The sequence below is a fragment of the Sceloporus occidentalis genome, unplaced genomic scaffold (assembly GCF_023333645.1).
Source record: "Sceloporus occidentalis isolate IW3139 unplaced genomic scaffold, rSceOcc1.0.p SCAF_4, whole genome shotgun sequence".
NCBI lineage: Eukaryota > Metazoa > Chordata > Lepidosauria > Squamata > Phrynosomatidae > Sceloporus > Sceloporus occidentalis.
The window spans coordinates 175,384,589-175,401,334 of NW_028316984.1; the positions used below are offsets into that span (position 1 = coordinate 175,384,589).

At 41.8% G+C, this 16,746-nt stretch overlaps 1 protein-coding gene across 4 annotated transcripts in view; it reads right to left on the minus strand.

The window, feature by feature from the left end:
- TTC7B (tetratricopeptide repeat domain 7B) overlaps positions 1-16,746 on the minus strand; it is a 148,372-nt gene that overhangs the window by 78,513 nt on the left and 53,113 nt on the right. For all 4 annotated transcript variants that reach the window (XM_089522385.1, XM_089522384.1, XM_089522388.1 and 1 more), the window contains 4 exons: positions 11,812-11,890; positions 5,344-5,516; positions 2,915-2,978; positions 612-749 (listed from right to left, as the gene is read on the minus strand). In XM_089522385.1, the coding sequence (XP_089378511.1) occupies positions 612-749; positions 2,915-2,978; positions 5,344-5,516; positions 11,812-11,890 (454 nt within the window). The remainder of the gene's footprint in view (positions 1-611; positions 750-2,914; positions 2,979-5,343; positions 5,517-11,811; positions 11,891-16,746) is intronic.

Sequence of the window (16,746 nt, forward strand, 5' to 3'; positions counted from 1 at the left end):
CCTCTCAAAGTTACAGGTAAACAACCTGTTCTTCCTTGTTGTATCGTCACTCACATATATGGGAAACCGGCAAGCTCATCTTTCGAGGATGATGGGTGAAGGCCATAGTAGAATAGATGAGGGTATATGATTGCAGACTCAAAGACATTTAAACATATACTTAGCAAGAACCTACTAATGCTTTTTTAAAAGTTATCTATATCCCCTCCAACACAAAATACACAGCCAAATAAATGTTCAAAAGTTTGTTGGGTTTTTTTTTAACCACAAGATCTAGTTACATAATAAAAACATTCAAGTTAGAGCTAGTGATTATTTCTTCAACTAGGCTTTGAATAACTGTGGACTATGAACAAACATCAGACACGTGACAACTCACTATGGTAATAAAAATATAGCAAGTCTATCAAAGTAACATGGCTGAAAATTTCAAGTCAGCTAATATTATTTTTAGAATGTGCCCAAAAATTATCATCTCTGAGTTACCCTTTTTTCCCACTAGCCACATAAAGTTGGGACACAGAGCAGGATCTCAGAAAACAGTCTAGGGATGGAATGTCACTCAGGTGAAAATCATACTTTGGTTTCATTGGTCAACAACCACAGCCTACCTCTGAAAGCATTTCATATTGACCTCTTCTTCCCAAGGCAATTGTAAGCAAGTCATAGACTACAGATGCACTTTGCAAACTAATGATGCGGTCATTTTTGTGTTCTGGTATTCTGCTCAGTACAGCATCACGATTAGCCTGAAAAGGAAATCCAGAAAAGAAAGATCAGTATGCGGTGGTGGCAGCAGGGGGTGATATGTGTCAGTGTCATTTAGTATTCTCAAAAATTAAATGGCTGCATATTTAAACTTTCATGGCTCTGGGTGATGAAGCCACATTTCTTAAGAGCTGCTGCATCACAACTATTATCTGAAAACAGAAATCAATGTAAATAATGGTTGAAAAAATGGAAAAATACCAAATATTATTATTTATTATTATTATTCTTTATTTATATAGCGCTGTAGACTTGCACAGCTCTGTACATAAAACAATAAACATATATGCGTAAGCCTGCCTATGGCGTACAATCTAAGAAATAAAAGGATAATACATATTCATATTTTAATTCTTATGAATTAAATAACATTAATTCATAAGAAAACAGTTGAAAAAAGGGGTCAGATTAAACAAGGAGGACAAATTTCCCAGTAGGTTTTTAGATGTAAACTAGTAAACAATTTAATTTCATCTCTCATCTGGGTGAAAAACATCATGTGCTTTAGATTACAATGGATGTTCACAGTCTAATAGCTATCTGAAATTTTAGGCTATGAAGACAGTTAATCAAGTGAGTGAATAAAAGCAGATTAATCAGTCTCCAGGAGATGGATTAGATAAGGAGTTATAGAAAAGAATGCAACTTTCAGGAACATTATTACTCACATGTTGCTTTGAAACACATATGTATAAGGGAAGAACATGATTCCTCTTGAGCAAGTTTTTTATTCTGTTAATTCAATTAAGGATACTAAAGCAGACTTCATTTTGATGCAGATCTGCTCAGATAACCAGCTCTTTAAAATCTAAAGGTGGAACCCCCCCGCCTCCAGACTGGCTCAAGATCATTAGCCAGATGATCAATCAAACAGTTTTTTCTCTCGTGTCTCTTTAGTCAGGGATGCTTTGATTTGGATTTCCTGCATGGCAGGGGGTTGGACTGGATGGCCCTAGTGGTCTCTTCCAACTCTACGATTCTATGATTCTTAGATATGAGGGCTATAGCAGAAAAACTCATAGACTTGGATAAACTTCTGTCTCCATTACTAACTTCTCTCTCCATTCAAGACTCCCTTGGAGAATAGAAATTTTAATAAGAACAAGTCAGCTTTGATGATTAAACCAGCTCTGACAGCCTTCTGGTCCAGAACTGACTACCAGTTGTTTTACTGGCACAAATTAAGCATTGGGTGGGTGTAAGGAATTGAAGAGCCTACTTACATTTTTCATTCATGGAGAAATAAGGAAGCACCTTTGTGAAGATTTGTCTACAAGGGGAATAGTGGGAAATATGTCTTTGGAAGGCAAGGAACGAAGGTTGTGTGTTTTCTCTGTGGACAATGCATTGGGACAAATGTAGCATTCACTTTTCACAAAGAGAGCTGCAAGTGCTTCAATATAAGTGGTACGTTGCCATTTATCTTGTAAGCTCTTTTCCTTATGTGTGTGTGGGACCTAGTTTCATCTGCTCCACTTACATTACATTACCTGCCCACTTTTAAATTTATCAATTTTTTTTCATCAGAATCTAAGGTTCCAACGATTTGGTTTTCCAAATCTTCAAGCTGTCATTTTCATGTCATGAGTGATCTCATACTTTTAATGGCTGGTTGGTGTTTGTTCATTGTCTTTGGAATTTCTGAAACTTTCTCCGGAACTGAAGAAACTGATGTTTCTACAGGCTTAGCAGAAACTGTTCACTCATCTGTAAGTGCCTGAAGATGCTAGCAGAGTTGAGCTAATACTTCTTTAAGTAGGTCAAAGCACTGTGAATTCACATTGCCAACATTTTGAGTTTGTTTAGTCAATGTTGTCACATTATCATATTTTTCCAATCCTTCCAAACTTGTCATCTATTATCCCAAAGTAGGAGGCAAGATTTCATATCTTTGGTCCTGCTTTTATAGTTTGCATAGTGTTTTTGTATCAGTTTGTTGTCAAAAGCCTTTTGAAAGACAACCATTGTTTATGATGAATTAATTTTGACAGGGCACAGAATGCTAAAGCTAGGTAGCCATTAGGATCCAAAGATGTCAAACACTGCCACCTCCCCAAGTGTACAACATTTCTTGATGGGAAGAGCAGCATAGAAAAATACAATAAGTAGTATAAACAAATTGCATTTATAATGAAATCTGACTCACCATAGACTCACTAATCAGCAGCAGCAAGAGAGCTTCTTCAGTGTTCTCTTGAGGACAGAAAATGCTGTTAAAAATTGAGTATTCATTACCTTAAAAATAAAGTTATTCAAAATTCATTTACGTATAGTAGTTAACAGCTGTGCTACATTTTCTGTTAATCATTCTTTACAAACAGTGTACAGGAAGAACAATTTGGCTTTTATAGCAGCAAATAAAATTATAGAAATAAAACTGTTTGGAAAGATGCTTCAAAATGTAACAGTGCAGTAATTAGGATTAACAACAACTAGCTCAAAGAAATTTAATGTTTTGACAACTATAAGTACTCAAATCCAGTAGAAATCCAACAGTCACCACCCTCACACTTTTGCATATACATAACCATTATACAGTGAACACTTTCAATTTGTAAGTTTGGCTCCACCACCCCATGGATGGGAAAAACATGGATGGTTGTGTCCCATATTATTCAATGGTAGCAACATGCATGCAGATGCATCATGCTCTTGAATAATATGGGCCATGGCAATCCATAGGTGGTCAAATCTGCAGATCACCAGCCTGCTAATAGCAAGTGTCCAGTGTAGTCTCAATAGCCTTAAAGCTGCATTTTCCTCACAGGTTTCCTATACGTGAAACACAATACATTGTGTTTTAACTATATTGCACCTTCTTTATAGTATGAATTTGGCACGCTCAGCATTAACCTTTTTACAGTTGTTTGAACATCTGCAGTTCCAGGTAGATATCAACTAGAGTGCTTCTAAGGAATAACATTTCGGGAACATGCACAAAGAGAACAAGGATGGCAGATGAGTGGGATATAAATACTCTAAAACAGTGATTCCCAAACTTTGGTCCTCCAGATGTTTTGGAGTCTAGCTCCCAGAATTTCGAATTACTGGCCAAACTGGCTGGGGTTTCTGGGAGCTGAAGTCCAAAACACTTGGAGGACCAAAGTTTGGGAACCACTGCTCTAAATGAATGAATGAATGATACTGCAAGTGGTTCTACCTTGTTTTACACTCATAATTTCTAAGATTTCATTCCCAGGAAAAATACTAGCGAGTGTTGTGCTATTTTGGCTCCAGGCATTCTGGATGTGACTATGAAGGGCCATGGTTTCCTCTGGGATTGTCTTACAAGGATGGAACTTGGAGGCACGGTTTTAGAGTGGCTCTGTTCAATCCTGGAGGGAATAGCCCAGAAGGTGTATGCGTGTAGGGGGAGACTCTGGGTCAAATTCTTGGCCTATGGAGTCCAGCAGGATTCAGTTTTATATAGTGGGCCCTTGGTATCCACAGGGGTTTGGTTTCAGGAACCCCCATGGATTAAAAAAGAGCGAGTGAGCAGATAATCAAGCCAGTATTTAAAATTTAAATTTACCTGCGATTGATGGCAATCAAGCTAAACAGTCTAACGATAGGAAGGGAGGCTGGGGAAGAAAGACATGGGCACCAGGGACACATTTTTCCTGCTTCTGCGATTTAGCTCTGAAAGGGAAGCTGGTATGCTCCCAGGAAGCAGGAAGAATGCAGGCATGTTGCTTGGGGTTTGCTCCCACTCCCTCTTGGCTTCTTGAACCTGCCCCCTTCCCCATGTCTGATAGAAATCAATTCCAAGAAGGGTTTTAAAAGAGATTAACAAGTAACACTAGGAAACATGGTGGGCAATAGAAAGAGAGGAAGACAGCATACCAGATGGATAGACTTAATCAAGAAAGTCACAGCCCTGGTTGAGGACAGGGGGTCTTGGGGGTGTCTCATTCATGGGGTCAGGATGAGTCAAACTTGACTCAAAGGCAGTTAACAACAACAATTAAGAACAGAGAATGTTACATCTTCAATGAATTCGCTAGTCTTCAAACTGCCAGAAGACTCTGCTGGAACAGAATAATGCATCTGCACCATCAAAAAATAACAATTTAGGTACTTGTCTACACGTAATAGATGTACTGGCCCATTATCAGTATTCACTTCATAAAACATTTTCGACAGTTGTATCCAGAAAAGTAGCAATAGCAATAGCAAGTATATTTCTAAACTGTTTATCAGTGCACTTAAGCACTTCCTAAGCTGTTTAGAACGTGAAATCTAATTGCCCCCAACAAGCTGGGTACTCATTTTAGTCACCTTGGAAGGATGCAAGGCTTAGTTGACCCTGAGCCCTGACTGGTACTGAATTCACAACTTTGTGGTTTGCAAGTGAGTGGCTGTAGTACAGGCCACTGCACCACCAGGGCTCTTCACGTATTTTAAATATGTCCACCAGGAAGATAGACTTCTTCTGTCTTTGCTTTTTACTCACTCCATCTTTTATTGTTTCTACCACAAAGTAACACTACTTAAGAATTGTGCTCCCATTGGTACAATTAAACACATTAACAATAGTATTACAATTCACAATAATAAATTAGATAAATGGCTTACTTTTCTCCTGAATACACCCGTGGTCTTCGGCTAAGTGCATAACTTTTTGTGTTTGCACCTTTCCAGAGGGGATCATTCAATGGTGACTGATGAGGAGGGTCATCTAATGGGTTCCAGTAACTCTGTTCACACATACCTCGTAGCAATATTTCAGCTAACTGCCTTGCTATTGTCTGTTAAGGAAAAATATTTTCCCACAATTAAGAGTGTATAAAAACAGAATGCAGAATTAGGAATATTAATTCTGTGCATGAGTATAAGAGAATACAATCTAAGAAGTACTATTGAAATGTATATTGTAACTTTATTGTAACAAGCAAATGGTCCTCCCAAATTACCATTATTATTGTTGTTGTTGTCACTGTCGTCATCACCACCACCACAACTATTACTGCCTTCTTACAACACACACTACATGGCTTATATAAAACAACTATGTAATATAAAATGCAGAATAAAGCAAACTGAAACAAACTCACCAACAAAAGCTAGAAATTTTTAAAATAGCAGCAGATAAAATAATTGTGATCTTAAGTTCTGAATGCCTACTGTTATATATTCTCATTCTTATGTAGACAAAAGATCATATTCCCACCTAGGAAGGAGGCATCAGCTGGCTTGGATGAATTTATAAAAGTACAAAAAAATTTCAGAATACAAAACCTTAATGAGAACCCCACAGTGTCCAAGAAGGAACTCAGTGGGTTCAGAATGCTGGCTGACTGTTGTGGGGAGGATGAAATATGGGGTGAGGAGGAGTAATGGAATGGTTGAAACTGAACAGGAACACTTCACATTATAATATTTCCTTGAAAACTTCACTTGCAAAATTATAGCAACAGATTCATGTGAATAGTTATATCATAATTTACTATGATATATACAAACAATGATGAATCGAAGTGAAGATTTGGGTTTACAGGTGCCCTGTTTCCCTCTCCTCTGAATAAGTTAGCTCGTTCAGCTAATTAGAATTTGTTTTCAAACCACAGTTGCTACATCATATATGACAAATAGCCAGTTAAGCTGTTTGAAAGTTAAAGTGAATACTGGAAAAATCCTCTTCTTGGCCACACAAAGAAAGAGAGGGTAGAGAAGCATATGTAGCCTGTGCTTCTGCTTTTGTATGCAGTGCTAAACCATGGTTTAAGAGTTTATATACAAACCAGCTCAACAGATCCTGGTTGAACCTTTATTCATTCATGTCTGTTTCATGGTTTCTTACTTATTCATGCCTGTTTTAATCTTGTATTAATTGGGTTTGTTGTTGCTGGTTAGCACCTTTGAGTCATTCTCAATTCATGGGTTCCCTGTGGTTGAGACATCTCTAAGACTCCCTATCCTCCACTACTCTGCAGATTCATACCCATGACCTCTTAATAGTCCATCAGAGTATGCAGTCTCCCTCTCTTTCTACTTCCCTCCACCTTTCCTAGCCTTTCCTGTATTTTCTAATGAGTCATGGCTTCTCATTATGTGGCCAAAGTACGATGGTCTCAGTTTAATCATCTTGACTTCCAGGGAATAGATTATTTGTCGGTCCATGGTATCCTCAGGAGTCTTCTCCAGCATCAAATCTCAAATTAATTTATTTTCTTCTTATCCATTTTCTTAGTTGTCCAACTCTCACATGCATACATGGTAATAAGGAATAAAATAGTTTGCACGGTTCTAACTTTCGTGATTAGATGTATATCTCTGCTCTTTAGAATCTTTTCTTTCACAGCTGTTCTCCCCATTCTTAATCTGATTTCTTGACTGTAGTCTCCATTCTCTATGTGTGATCCAAAGTATAGAAACTCTTTTACTATTTCTATTTTGTCTAGGTTGAATTTATATAGATCATTCTGTGGTTATTATTATTACTACTACTACTACTACTACTACTACTACATGTTCAGCAGTAAGCCTGCCTTTGTATTTTCTTCCTTGACCTTCCTTAGTAGTTGCTCTAGGTTTCTGATCTTTTCTGCTAGTAGTATGGTATCATCTGCGTATCTTAGACTGTTGATATTCCTTCCTCCTATTTTCAATCCTCCTCCTTCTGTTTCTAAGTCTGTTCTTTGTATGATATATTCTGCATATAAATTGAACAGATTTCTTTCCATGAATGAACGGAGTCTATGCTGCAGAATTTTTATTGCAGAAGGACAGGTTGCTTATCTGTAACAGTATTTATTCGAGTGGTCATCTGTGAATACATACAAATGGGTTGTACTGCGCCTGCGCAGTGCTGCTCGGAAAACTTCTAGAATCACTGGGAAAAGTTAACTTTGCAACTTTTGGGCAGTAGCTCCGCCCATCCCTTATAAGTCCCCTGTGTTCCCGCTCTTTCCCCAGTTCCAAAATTTACGCCGCATAAGCGACATGAGAATGAGCCAATGTAGAGCAGGACTCTGAGGGGAGGATGGGCAGGATTTGTATGTATTTGCAGATGACCACTCGAAGAAATATCGTTACAGGTAAGCAACCTGTGGTCTCTGCGAATCATACAAATGGGTTAGACTGACAAGCTTAGGTCAGTGGCAGAGGGAGTGTCGTGACACCAAGTAAGGTTCAGATAAAGCTGTGTTTATTAACCACAATAAAATCATTGAACCAAAACTGTGTCTGTTCAGTTCAGTACTTCAAATAGTACTTTGACCCGTTCAAGTCATAAGGCACATAAACAACACAGTAACTCATGAAGGACCTATGTAAACCATGCCAATCCTGGCAAGAAAGACATTCATTTCAACAATATGTAAACAATGGAAATGCAGTGCAAATGAATGTAAACCTGAAACCCACACTGCCCTCCCAAAGGCTGTGTCCCGTTTGGCCCTGATGTCCAGCCTATAATGTTTTATGCAAGTCAAGGGCTAAGACCAAACATCAGCTTTGCAGACATCCTCCAAGGGGATCCCAGTCAGAAAAGCTAAGGATGTCACTACCGCCCTAGTTGCATGGGACTGAACCCAGGCCGGGAGAGGTCTGCCCGACAGTTCATAGCAGAGGTGGATGGTACCAGCCACCCATTTGGAAAGCCTCTGCGCAGTCACAGGCAGTCCCTTTTTCGGTTCCGAGGAGCATTGAAAAGTCTCTCGGAATGGCTCAAACCCGCAGTTCTGTCCAAATAGAAGGCCAAAGCCCTCCGAACGTCCAAGGTGTGCAAGTGGCATTCGGTGTTGGTGCTCGGGTTCAAGGCCAGGGTCGGTTGTCCTGACACATGTGAAAGGAAGACACCACCTTAGGGAGGAAGGTAATGTCGGTACAGAGAACAACCTTATGGAACCTAAGGAAAGGCTGATCCCTCCGCAAGGCACAGAGTTCGCCCGCACGGCGGGCAGAGATGATGGTCACAAGAAAGACTGTCTTCCAAGTCAACAGCTGCAAGTCAGCTGTGGCCATGGATTCAAAAGGCTTGGATTACAGAGTAGACAGCACAACGTCCAAACTCCAAGCAGGTGTCGGTACCGAGACCGGGGGATGGAGGTTGTTGCAACCCTTCAGGAAACTCTTTATCAGAGGGTCCCTGAAAAAGGAAGGTTTGCCATCAAACTGGAAATGGGAACAGATGGCAGAAAGGTTCAAGGCCAGAAGAAGAAAAGGACTGGGATGGATAACACTGTCTCTGGTGCTCCTGCTGTTGGTATGGACGGTCCTGTTGAAAAGACCTCTGGCCCTGACCATACCATTGGTGCTGCCCTCCAAACCACCTGCGGGAAGAAGACTGTCCAGGTGTGAACATACCGTGCTTCCTCCTGTATTTGAAATTGAGGCACTCGTCTGTCTCCTGGTTGAACAAGCCAACTCCATCGAAGGGCATGTCCTCAATGGTAGCCTTCGCATTCAGATTCAGGTCTGATGATTGAAGCCATGTGTGCCTCCTCAAGGCTATGGCCGCTGCCACGGATTTGGCTGAATAATCCGTAGAGTGGTGGGCAGATATAATCAGCCAATTACCGATGGAGTGGGACTCATCCCGGATCTCAGTTAGAACGCCCTGGGTCTCATCTGGGACGTCCCGGATGAGAGGAGAAATTCTCTCCATCAGGCACTGTATGTAGGCCCCCACACAAGCATTGTGGTTTGCCACCTTGAGTGCCAAAACAGAGGAGGCATTCTTAGCCAGGCCATCAATTTTTTTGGCTTCCCAGTCTGCCAGCGAGGTGGAAGTCTTTCAGGTGAAGGACTGTTGGGAGCCTTCAACAATGGCCGAATTTTGTCTGGGGTGAGCAAACAGCCAAGAAAATTGAGACAGGGTGGGCGCGATAGAAGCCAGTGCATCTCAAGAGAGCTTAGCAATTCTCTCTAGGGACGGCAGTAAAGGGATGGACGCTGGCATAGGGACTTTCCCATGGACCTGTCTCTCGATGGGGTCAGCGGCATCATCCTCGGTGTGGGTGATCTGAAGATCAAGAGCATTCCCCATCTTGATGATGTGCTCTGCAAAGGAACACACATCATCAGTCGGCGAAGAAGCACCTGGCTGAAACAATTCCTGAGGAGATTGGTGGCCACTCTCGTCAAAAGAGCCAGAGTCCATGTGAGGCACCCGAGGGAAGTGCTGCTGGGACCTGTCCTGGTCTGAGTCCGTGGCGTTACCTGCATCGGAAGGCAGGGTCTGGGTGGCAGCGACCACAGCAAGGCGAGATGTTGGTACCGTGGCCGCCACGGGGACCGAAGCCGATGGTACCGAGGCAGATTTCATCACCGGCGCCGGTTTAAGCCTCGAGGAGACGGTGGATGTTTGTCCCAGGCAATGACAGACAGAATTGTGGTTGATGGCAACGTAGTATCTGTTGGCCTCACTGTCATAGAACAGGTCCAAGTCCTCATGCTCCAGATGGTGAGGAGGCTGGTGAATCTCGGCCTGGTGGACCTCAACCTGAGGGACTGGCGTGGGGGACCGACGGGCCTCAGAAGAGCCTCTGCGAGGCAACTGAACCGGCAGAATTTCTATCTCGTTGTCCGAGACCGGGTGGAAAGCCAACGTTGCTGGCAGAGAAGAGATCGAGGCCGAAGCTGGTGTATGACGGGCGTGACAAGGCTCGGAGCCGACCGGTACCAACAGGTCCTGTCTGGATTCAGAGGAGACGGCATGCTCCTTAGAGGCCGACCAAGAGGCCTCTGGACTCTTAGTGCGTGCCTTCTTGGCATGGGAAGAGCCATGAGGAGAACCATTTCCTGAATACAAAGGCCTCTTCTTGGAGGATTTGGAGCTCAAATCCCTCAAGGAGCTTGTATCCTTTGCATGGGCCAAAACCTTTTTGGAGCCCAAATCCTTATGTTTCGCCTTGTCCTTCTTAGAGGACTTAGACTTGGACTTTTCGAGTGTTCCTTTGGACCCAGCATCCCCTCTCGGGACAGTGGCACATGGCTCAGTGGTGGAGTTCTGGGCCACAGAGGCTGACGCCGCAGGTACCAACTCCGATGCTGCCAGTGCAGAGACGGAGCGGGAGGCTGATGGAGGCAGGATAGTCTGTTGATACAGGGCAGCCTTAAGGCGGGAGTCCCGGTTCTTCCTCGCCTGCAGAGTCAGAGACTTGCAGAGAGTGCAGGTCTTGGGGTTGTGGGCCTCCCTGAGGCAGAGAAGACAAGAAGAGTGCGAGTCCTGGCCGGGAATCTTCCCTCCGCAGACGTCGCACTTCTTAAATGGAGCCGGAGATATCGTAGCCAAATTCACAATCCGAATCGCAGTAGTTCAAACACACAGAGAATGGTCAAGAAACACAAGGGGGGCAGATTGAGAATGGTCAAACAGCGCGAAGTCAAAAATTTTCAGTGAGACAGATCGAGAATGGTCAAACAGTCCGAAGTCAAGAATTTCCAGTGAGACAAGCAGAAGTCACAGAAGCAAAGTTCCTAAAGCAGCTAACGTGGTGGAAAGAAGGAACTGGGGAAAGAGCGGGAACACAGGGGACTTATAAGGGATGGCCGGAGCTACCGCCAAAAAGTTGCAAAGTTAACTTTGCCCAGTGATTCTAGAAGTTTTCCAAGCAGCACTGCGCAGGCGCAGTACAACCCATTTGTATGATTCGCAGAGACCACAAAGAAGAATTTTATTTACATGGGAGATTAAAGCTATGGACTTATAGCTGCTGCAGTCTTTTGCGTCTCCTTTTTTATGAATGGGGATGTATATTAATCATTTCCAATTTGTTAGCCACTGTTTTGTTTTCCATATCTGTTGACATATGTTGGTTAGTACTAGAGTTGATTCTTTCAGTATGAATTGTAGGAGATCAATTGGACTAAATATGCTGCAATAATACTTTCATCATCTAATTATGGCAATAAGCACTATGCTATAATACAAAGAACATTACTACATCATAATCCTATTCATTTTGGTCAGAGATAAAGTCCACTTCATTCAGTGGGACTTATTTCCGGTTTCATGGATGCAGGACTGTAGCCTTAATAGTTAATATCTAATCACAGGTTTTTATCTAATTGTAGTCATTTGTAGTTATTTTAACTTACCATGCGTAGATTTTGAGTAGTTCTTGTTTCAACCGCTCTTAGAATTTCTCTAAATCTACCGACTCCTCTTGTCAAATTCCTGTACATATACACAGAATTCAACAATATTTCCAGCTAATGCCTCAATATTTATACCTTGTTATTTATAGTATAAAAATGTAGTCACTTTTTCCATTTATTGAACTTGATTTAAAACGTCTCATTCCTTATTCATTTTTATAAAAAACAAATAACATTTAGTTAGAGATTATGGTTTGTATCCAGACTTCCCATCAGTGTAAACTGACTCATGGGATGTTTCTGCTTAAGGAAAGGGGGAAGCAATTTTCACCAGTTCTGTCTACCACTGCAGCTTGCAGTTACTCAAAAAAGTGTTCTGAAGTGCCAGGAGACATCCCCCACATGGCATGGGAAATAATGCTGAAGACTGCAGTGGGCCAGAGCAATTTGTGAAAATCAATGTTCCTCCACTTTTGTCCAGTGGGACTACAAATTTGGTCTGCTGCAACTTGGTCTTTTAGCTAATGAAAAGGTACATCTGGATCCAACCCCAGGAAATACAGTTTAGTTTAACTGCACCAAAATATAAAATGAGTATTTTTTAAAGGACACTTGAGAAGCCAATTAGTTTGCTGTTATCTGAATTTCCATAATCTTTCGTAATTTGAAACAAGCTTCTGCCCAATTTATGACTAAGTTGTCTCTGAGCTCCAAGACAGTTTTCATTATTTTGCTACTATCCAAGCAATTACTCTGGAATCATCCAGAAAGTAAATCAGGGCAGATCAAAAGCTCTTTGCTCCAGCCCCCCAAATGTGAAATAATCATGAGGTTAAAGTCATAAAAGAGAAATGGAAAAGTGAAAACTGGATGACAATCAGCATATAAATCTTCAATATATACTCATTATGACAACAGTTGGATATTCAATATAACAGTGCAGGGTTTAAATTATAGATAGGGAGGTAAGCAGAAGGACATTGCACCCTTCAATTCATTTTACTTTAATCCAGAGTGAAAACTTACTACCTCTTCCTCAAAAAATAACACATTTTTCTGTGTCAATCAATAAATAAATGAGGGATCGAATGAGCCCAAAAGTGCATGTCTCAATCCAAATAAAAACTCTCCCTTTCCTAACGTGAAATGAACTTGATAACCTACAAAAAGGACCAAGATTTATAGCAACAGAACCTGATTGGGAACCAGTTGACTTGAACACTGAACTTTGCAAAGAAACAAAAATGTACAGTATATAGTTTAAACATGACACCTCTTGTTAAAATCAGAAAAATTCACAATGCATAAATCGAAGGAGAATACCACACTATAGTCTGAATCCATGTCTGCTAATTTACAATATATTCATCACAATATACTACAATACAACATCACATATCATCCCATATTGGGAGAAACGCAGGATGCAAATCCAATAAATAAATAAATATCATACTTATGGGCTTTGTGCCAGATCACAAACTAGCAACTTATCACTGATGCTGGAGTACACAAGATCCCATTGTATACCATCACAATGATTCATGAAGTTGTTTATGAGCAATAAGAAACCTAAAAATGTAATAGTCTGTGGTTATGGTTATTGGTAATTCTAAGATTATTTAATTGACTCTGTAATAGTAAAATATATTTTTTTAATAAAATTATCTTCATCACAGATAGCATCTGGGGGTCTGGGGCCTATTATGTTTGTTTTTTGTATAATTTTTTTCTATTCTTTTTAGTCTCCCTGTTTTTATTTTTGTTTTTTTTTACTTTTCTTTTTGAATATATTCTTTTAATGTACATTATCTTGGATTTGACTGAAAATTAGATTGTCATAGTCAAATGAATAAATAAATACATTTTTAAAATTATTAATGAAGCGACCTTATCTTCTACACCTAGTGTATTTTATTTTCCCCAACTATCTGAGGCCTTGTTTTCTGCTGCTTGAGAGACAAAGACACAGAGCAATGGATGCAAAGTACAGGAAAAGAGATTCCACCTCAACATTAAGACAGTCAGGCGCGTTACAAACCGCCATAAGGGACATCCTCAGGACGTCCTAGGTTTAAAAAGGGGCGTCACTTCTTGACGCCCCCAAGCCTAATACGTCCTGAGGATGTACAAGATGGCGGTGCCCCATCTACATGGGGGCTGCCATGATGGTGTCACGAACGCCCCGCCTCCAAACGAGGTGGCGCGGACATTACGCCGTCGCGCCGCGCGAGGGCGCTTAGTACGCCCTTTCGTCAGAGCAGGAAGGAGCTCTGAAATGAAGCTCCTTCCTGATCTTGCGTCACTGGGCGCAGCCTTTAGATGGCTGCACCCAGTGACGCAAGGGAGAAAGGGGCCAAGCGGCCCCTTTCTCCTCCTCCCCGCCGCCGCGGGGTGTCCTTGGGGCTTGAAGCCCCAAGGACACCCCTTTCCAGGCCTTGGGGAAGGGGCCTTTTGCCGCTTCCCCGCGGCCTGGAAAGCGGCGGATCGGGGCCTCAGCGGCTGCTGCTCTAACCACTGAGGCCCCGATCTGGTGGAGAAAAAAGGGCGGGCGCAGGCCACCGCTTTTCAGCAGTCTGTAACGCTCCTCAGAACTGTTTGAAAATGGAACTCACTCCTTCGAAGAGTGGTGGAATCTCCTTCTTTGGAGGTTTTTAGACAGAGTCTGGATGCCCATCTCTCGGGGGTGCTTTGATTGTGTCTTCCTGCATGGCAGGGGTTTGGATTTGATGGCCATGGAGGTCTTTTCCAACTTTAAGATTCTACATCTTCTATGGGAATTACCTTCAGAAATGCATACATATGACTGTAAACGTAGCCTTCAACTAAGCAACAATTCTTGAAATCGTTGCTGGGATACAGAGCACCTGGAAGCAAGAAGGCTCCAAGCATTTGTGGGCTTGGGGCTCCTTTCTACCTTCCACTGTAGCAGCTGCAGCATTTGCTGACCCTCCTTCTCATCACATTGGTATCTACAAGAAGACTGATGCCAGCAGAGACAGAAGGAAGCTCAAGATGCATCCTCTTCAGCATCTTTCCCATTAGATAATGGAAGGTTGTCTAGAGGCTCTTCTGTCACTATTATTTTCCATTTGTAGGGAAATGCTGGATGGGTGGAGTGAGACTCTCTTGGATTCATTTTAAAAGAAGCAACAAAAAGCTGTGCTCCACTACCTCCAGGCAACTCTTCCTTCGCAATATGACCCTAAAGATATTGGGGTAATCTGGAGACTTCTGTGGTGATTTGCCTGTTCCCAAAAGGATGGGATCCAGGGGGGGGAAACAGAGCAGAATGGCCATATCCTCCTTTATCACTGGGCCAAAAGGTGGACCATTTCCCCCTGGAAAATTTGTCAAAGGAGTAGGTAATGTCCCATGTTGTAACAGGAGGGATACCTGGAGGTGGTAGAATGTGTTCTTGTTATGTTCTGCTCTCTCACAGTCACCCAGCAACATTCTTGTGGGGAACATGTTCATCCCAGCCTCTCTGGTCAGAAGCAGACTCTCTTGACCTTGCTAAATGTGGATGGAAAGAACTGAACAGCATGCTGTCTCTTTTCAACAAGCAGATATAATTCTGGAATGCAAGTAAGTTGCATAATTAAATGTTCTGGATCATGTTCTTAACTCCAACTGTAAACCAGTAAAATTTGTTTTTGTAATCAGATAACATGCATGATTACTCAGGTAACATATGATGTTCAGAATGGGAAACTTAATTTAAATCAGTGATTAAACTGATCTGGATGATTTGAATAAATATTATATCAATCCACTGCAACAGATTGTCTTTTAGTTTAGCTATTAACACTGACACTGCTAGAAACTGAGGCTACACAACCCAGCTGCACAGAAGACAATTTAGTTCCTCATTCCTCACAGTCCATGAATATTTCCTTGTAATGGAAATCTGAAAAGAGATAAGGAAAGCAGATGAAAGGCCCTCCCTCCATCTTAGTTGCTACCACCGTGGGCTTGAAGGGAAAAACTAACTGGCAGTATCTACTAATCCCCTTCCCCCCTGATACTCCCTACTCCTTTTGTGTCATGTCTTTTTAGATTGTAAACTTGAGGGCAGGGAACTGTCAAATTAACAGTCTGTAAACAGCTACACCACACTGGCAAATATATGTACCCATTTTAAAAGTACTGTATTTTCTGGGGTATAAGACTACTTTTTAACCCTGGAAAATCTTCTCAAAAGTCGGGGGTCGTCTTATATGCCAGGTGTCATCTTATGGGGCAGGTGCTGAAACCTCCGAGCCAGACTGGAGAATCTGCAGTCGCCGCATATGGTAGGGAAAGCTCAAAAATGGCTGCATACCCGCCATATGAAAGCAGCAAGGGCGGCGCTGTACAAGTACGGTAGAAGAAAATCCACTCACCAGGATTCGTGGATAGAAGTGACTAAACGTGGTCTCGTTGATAAGGTGAGGGACACCTCACCAGGAAGGTGTAAGTGAAGGGCGGAGCAAGCTGCAGGCGTCCAGGACGCCCAGGGTACGGAAAAAAGAAACGTGTTTATGCTACCGCTCTGACAGTCTTGGAGACAAGGAGGGCTGGGTAGACAGGGAGAGCTGACCAATCCAAGCAGGCTTTGTATACAACAAGTTTTCCTGCTAAGTACCTGCATGTCATAAGCATTTGAATTAAAATTACCATATTGAAATCAAATCTGATGGTTTTTTAATTTTTATTTGGTGTGCGTTGGAAGAGGGGTAGTCTTATATGGCGAGTATATCCAAAACTCTATATTTTAATTGGAAAAGGTGAGGGTCATCTTATACGCCAGAAAATATGGTATTTCACTCTTACAAGTTAAAAGCATCAGTTTAAGAATGTGGGTGATTACATATTTTTAAGGCTCAGGGTGGACATCTTTCCTAAAGTTGGCCTTTTTGACCTAAATTTAGTTGCTAATTCCAATATAAGATA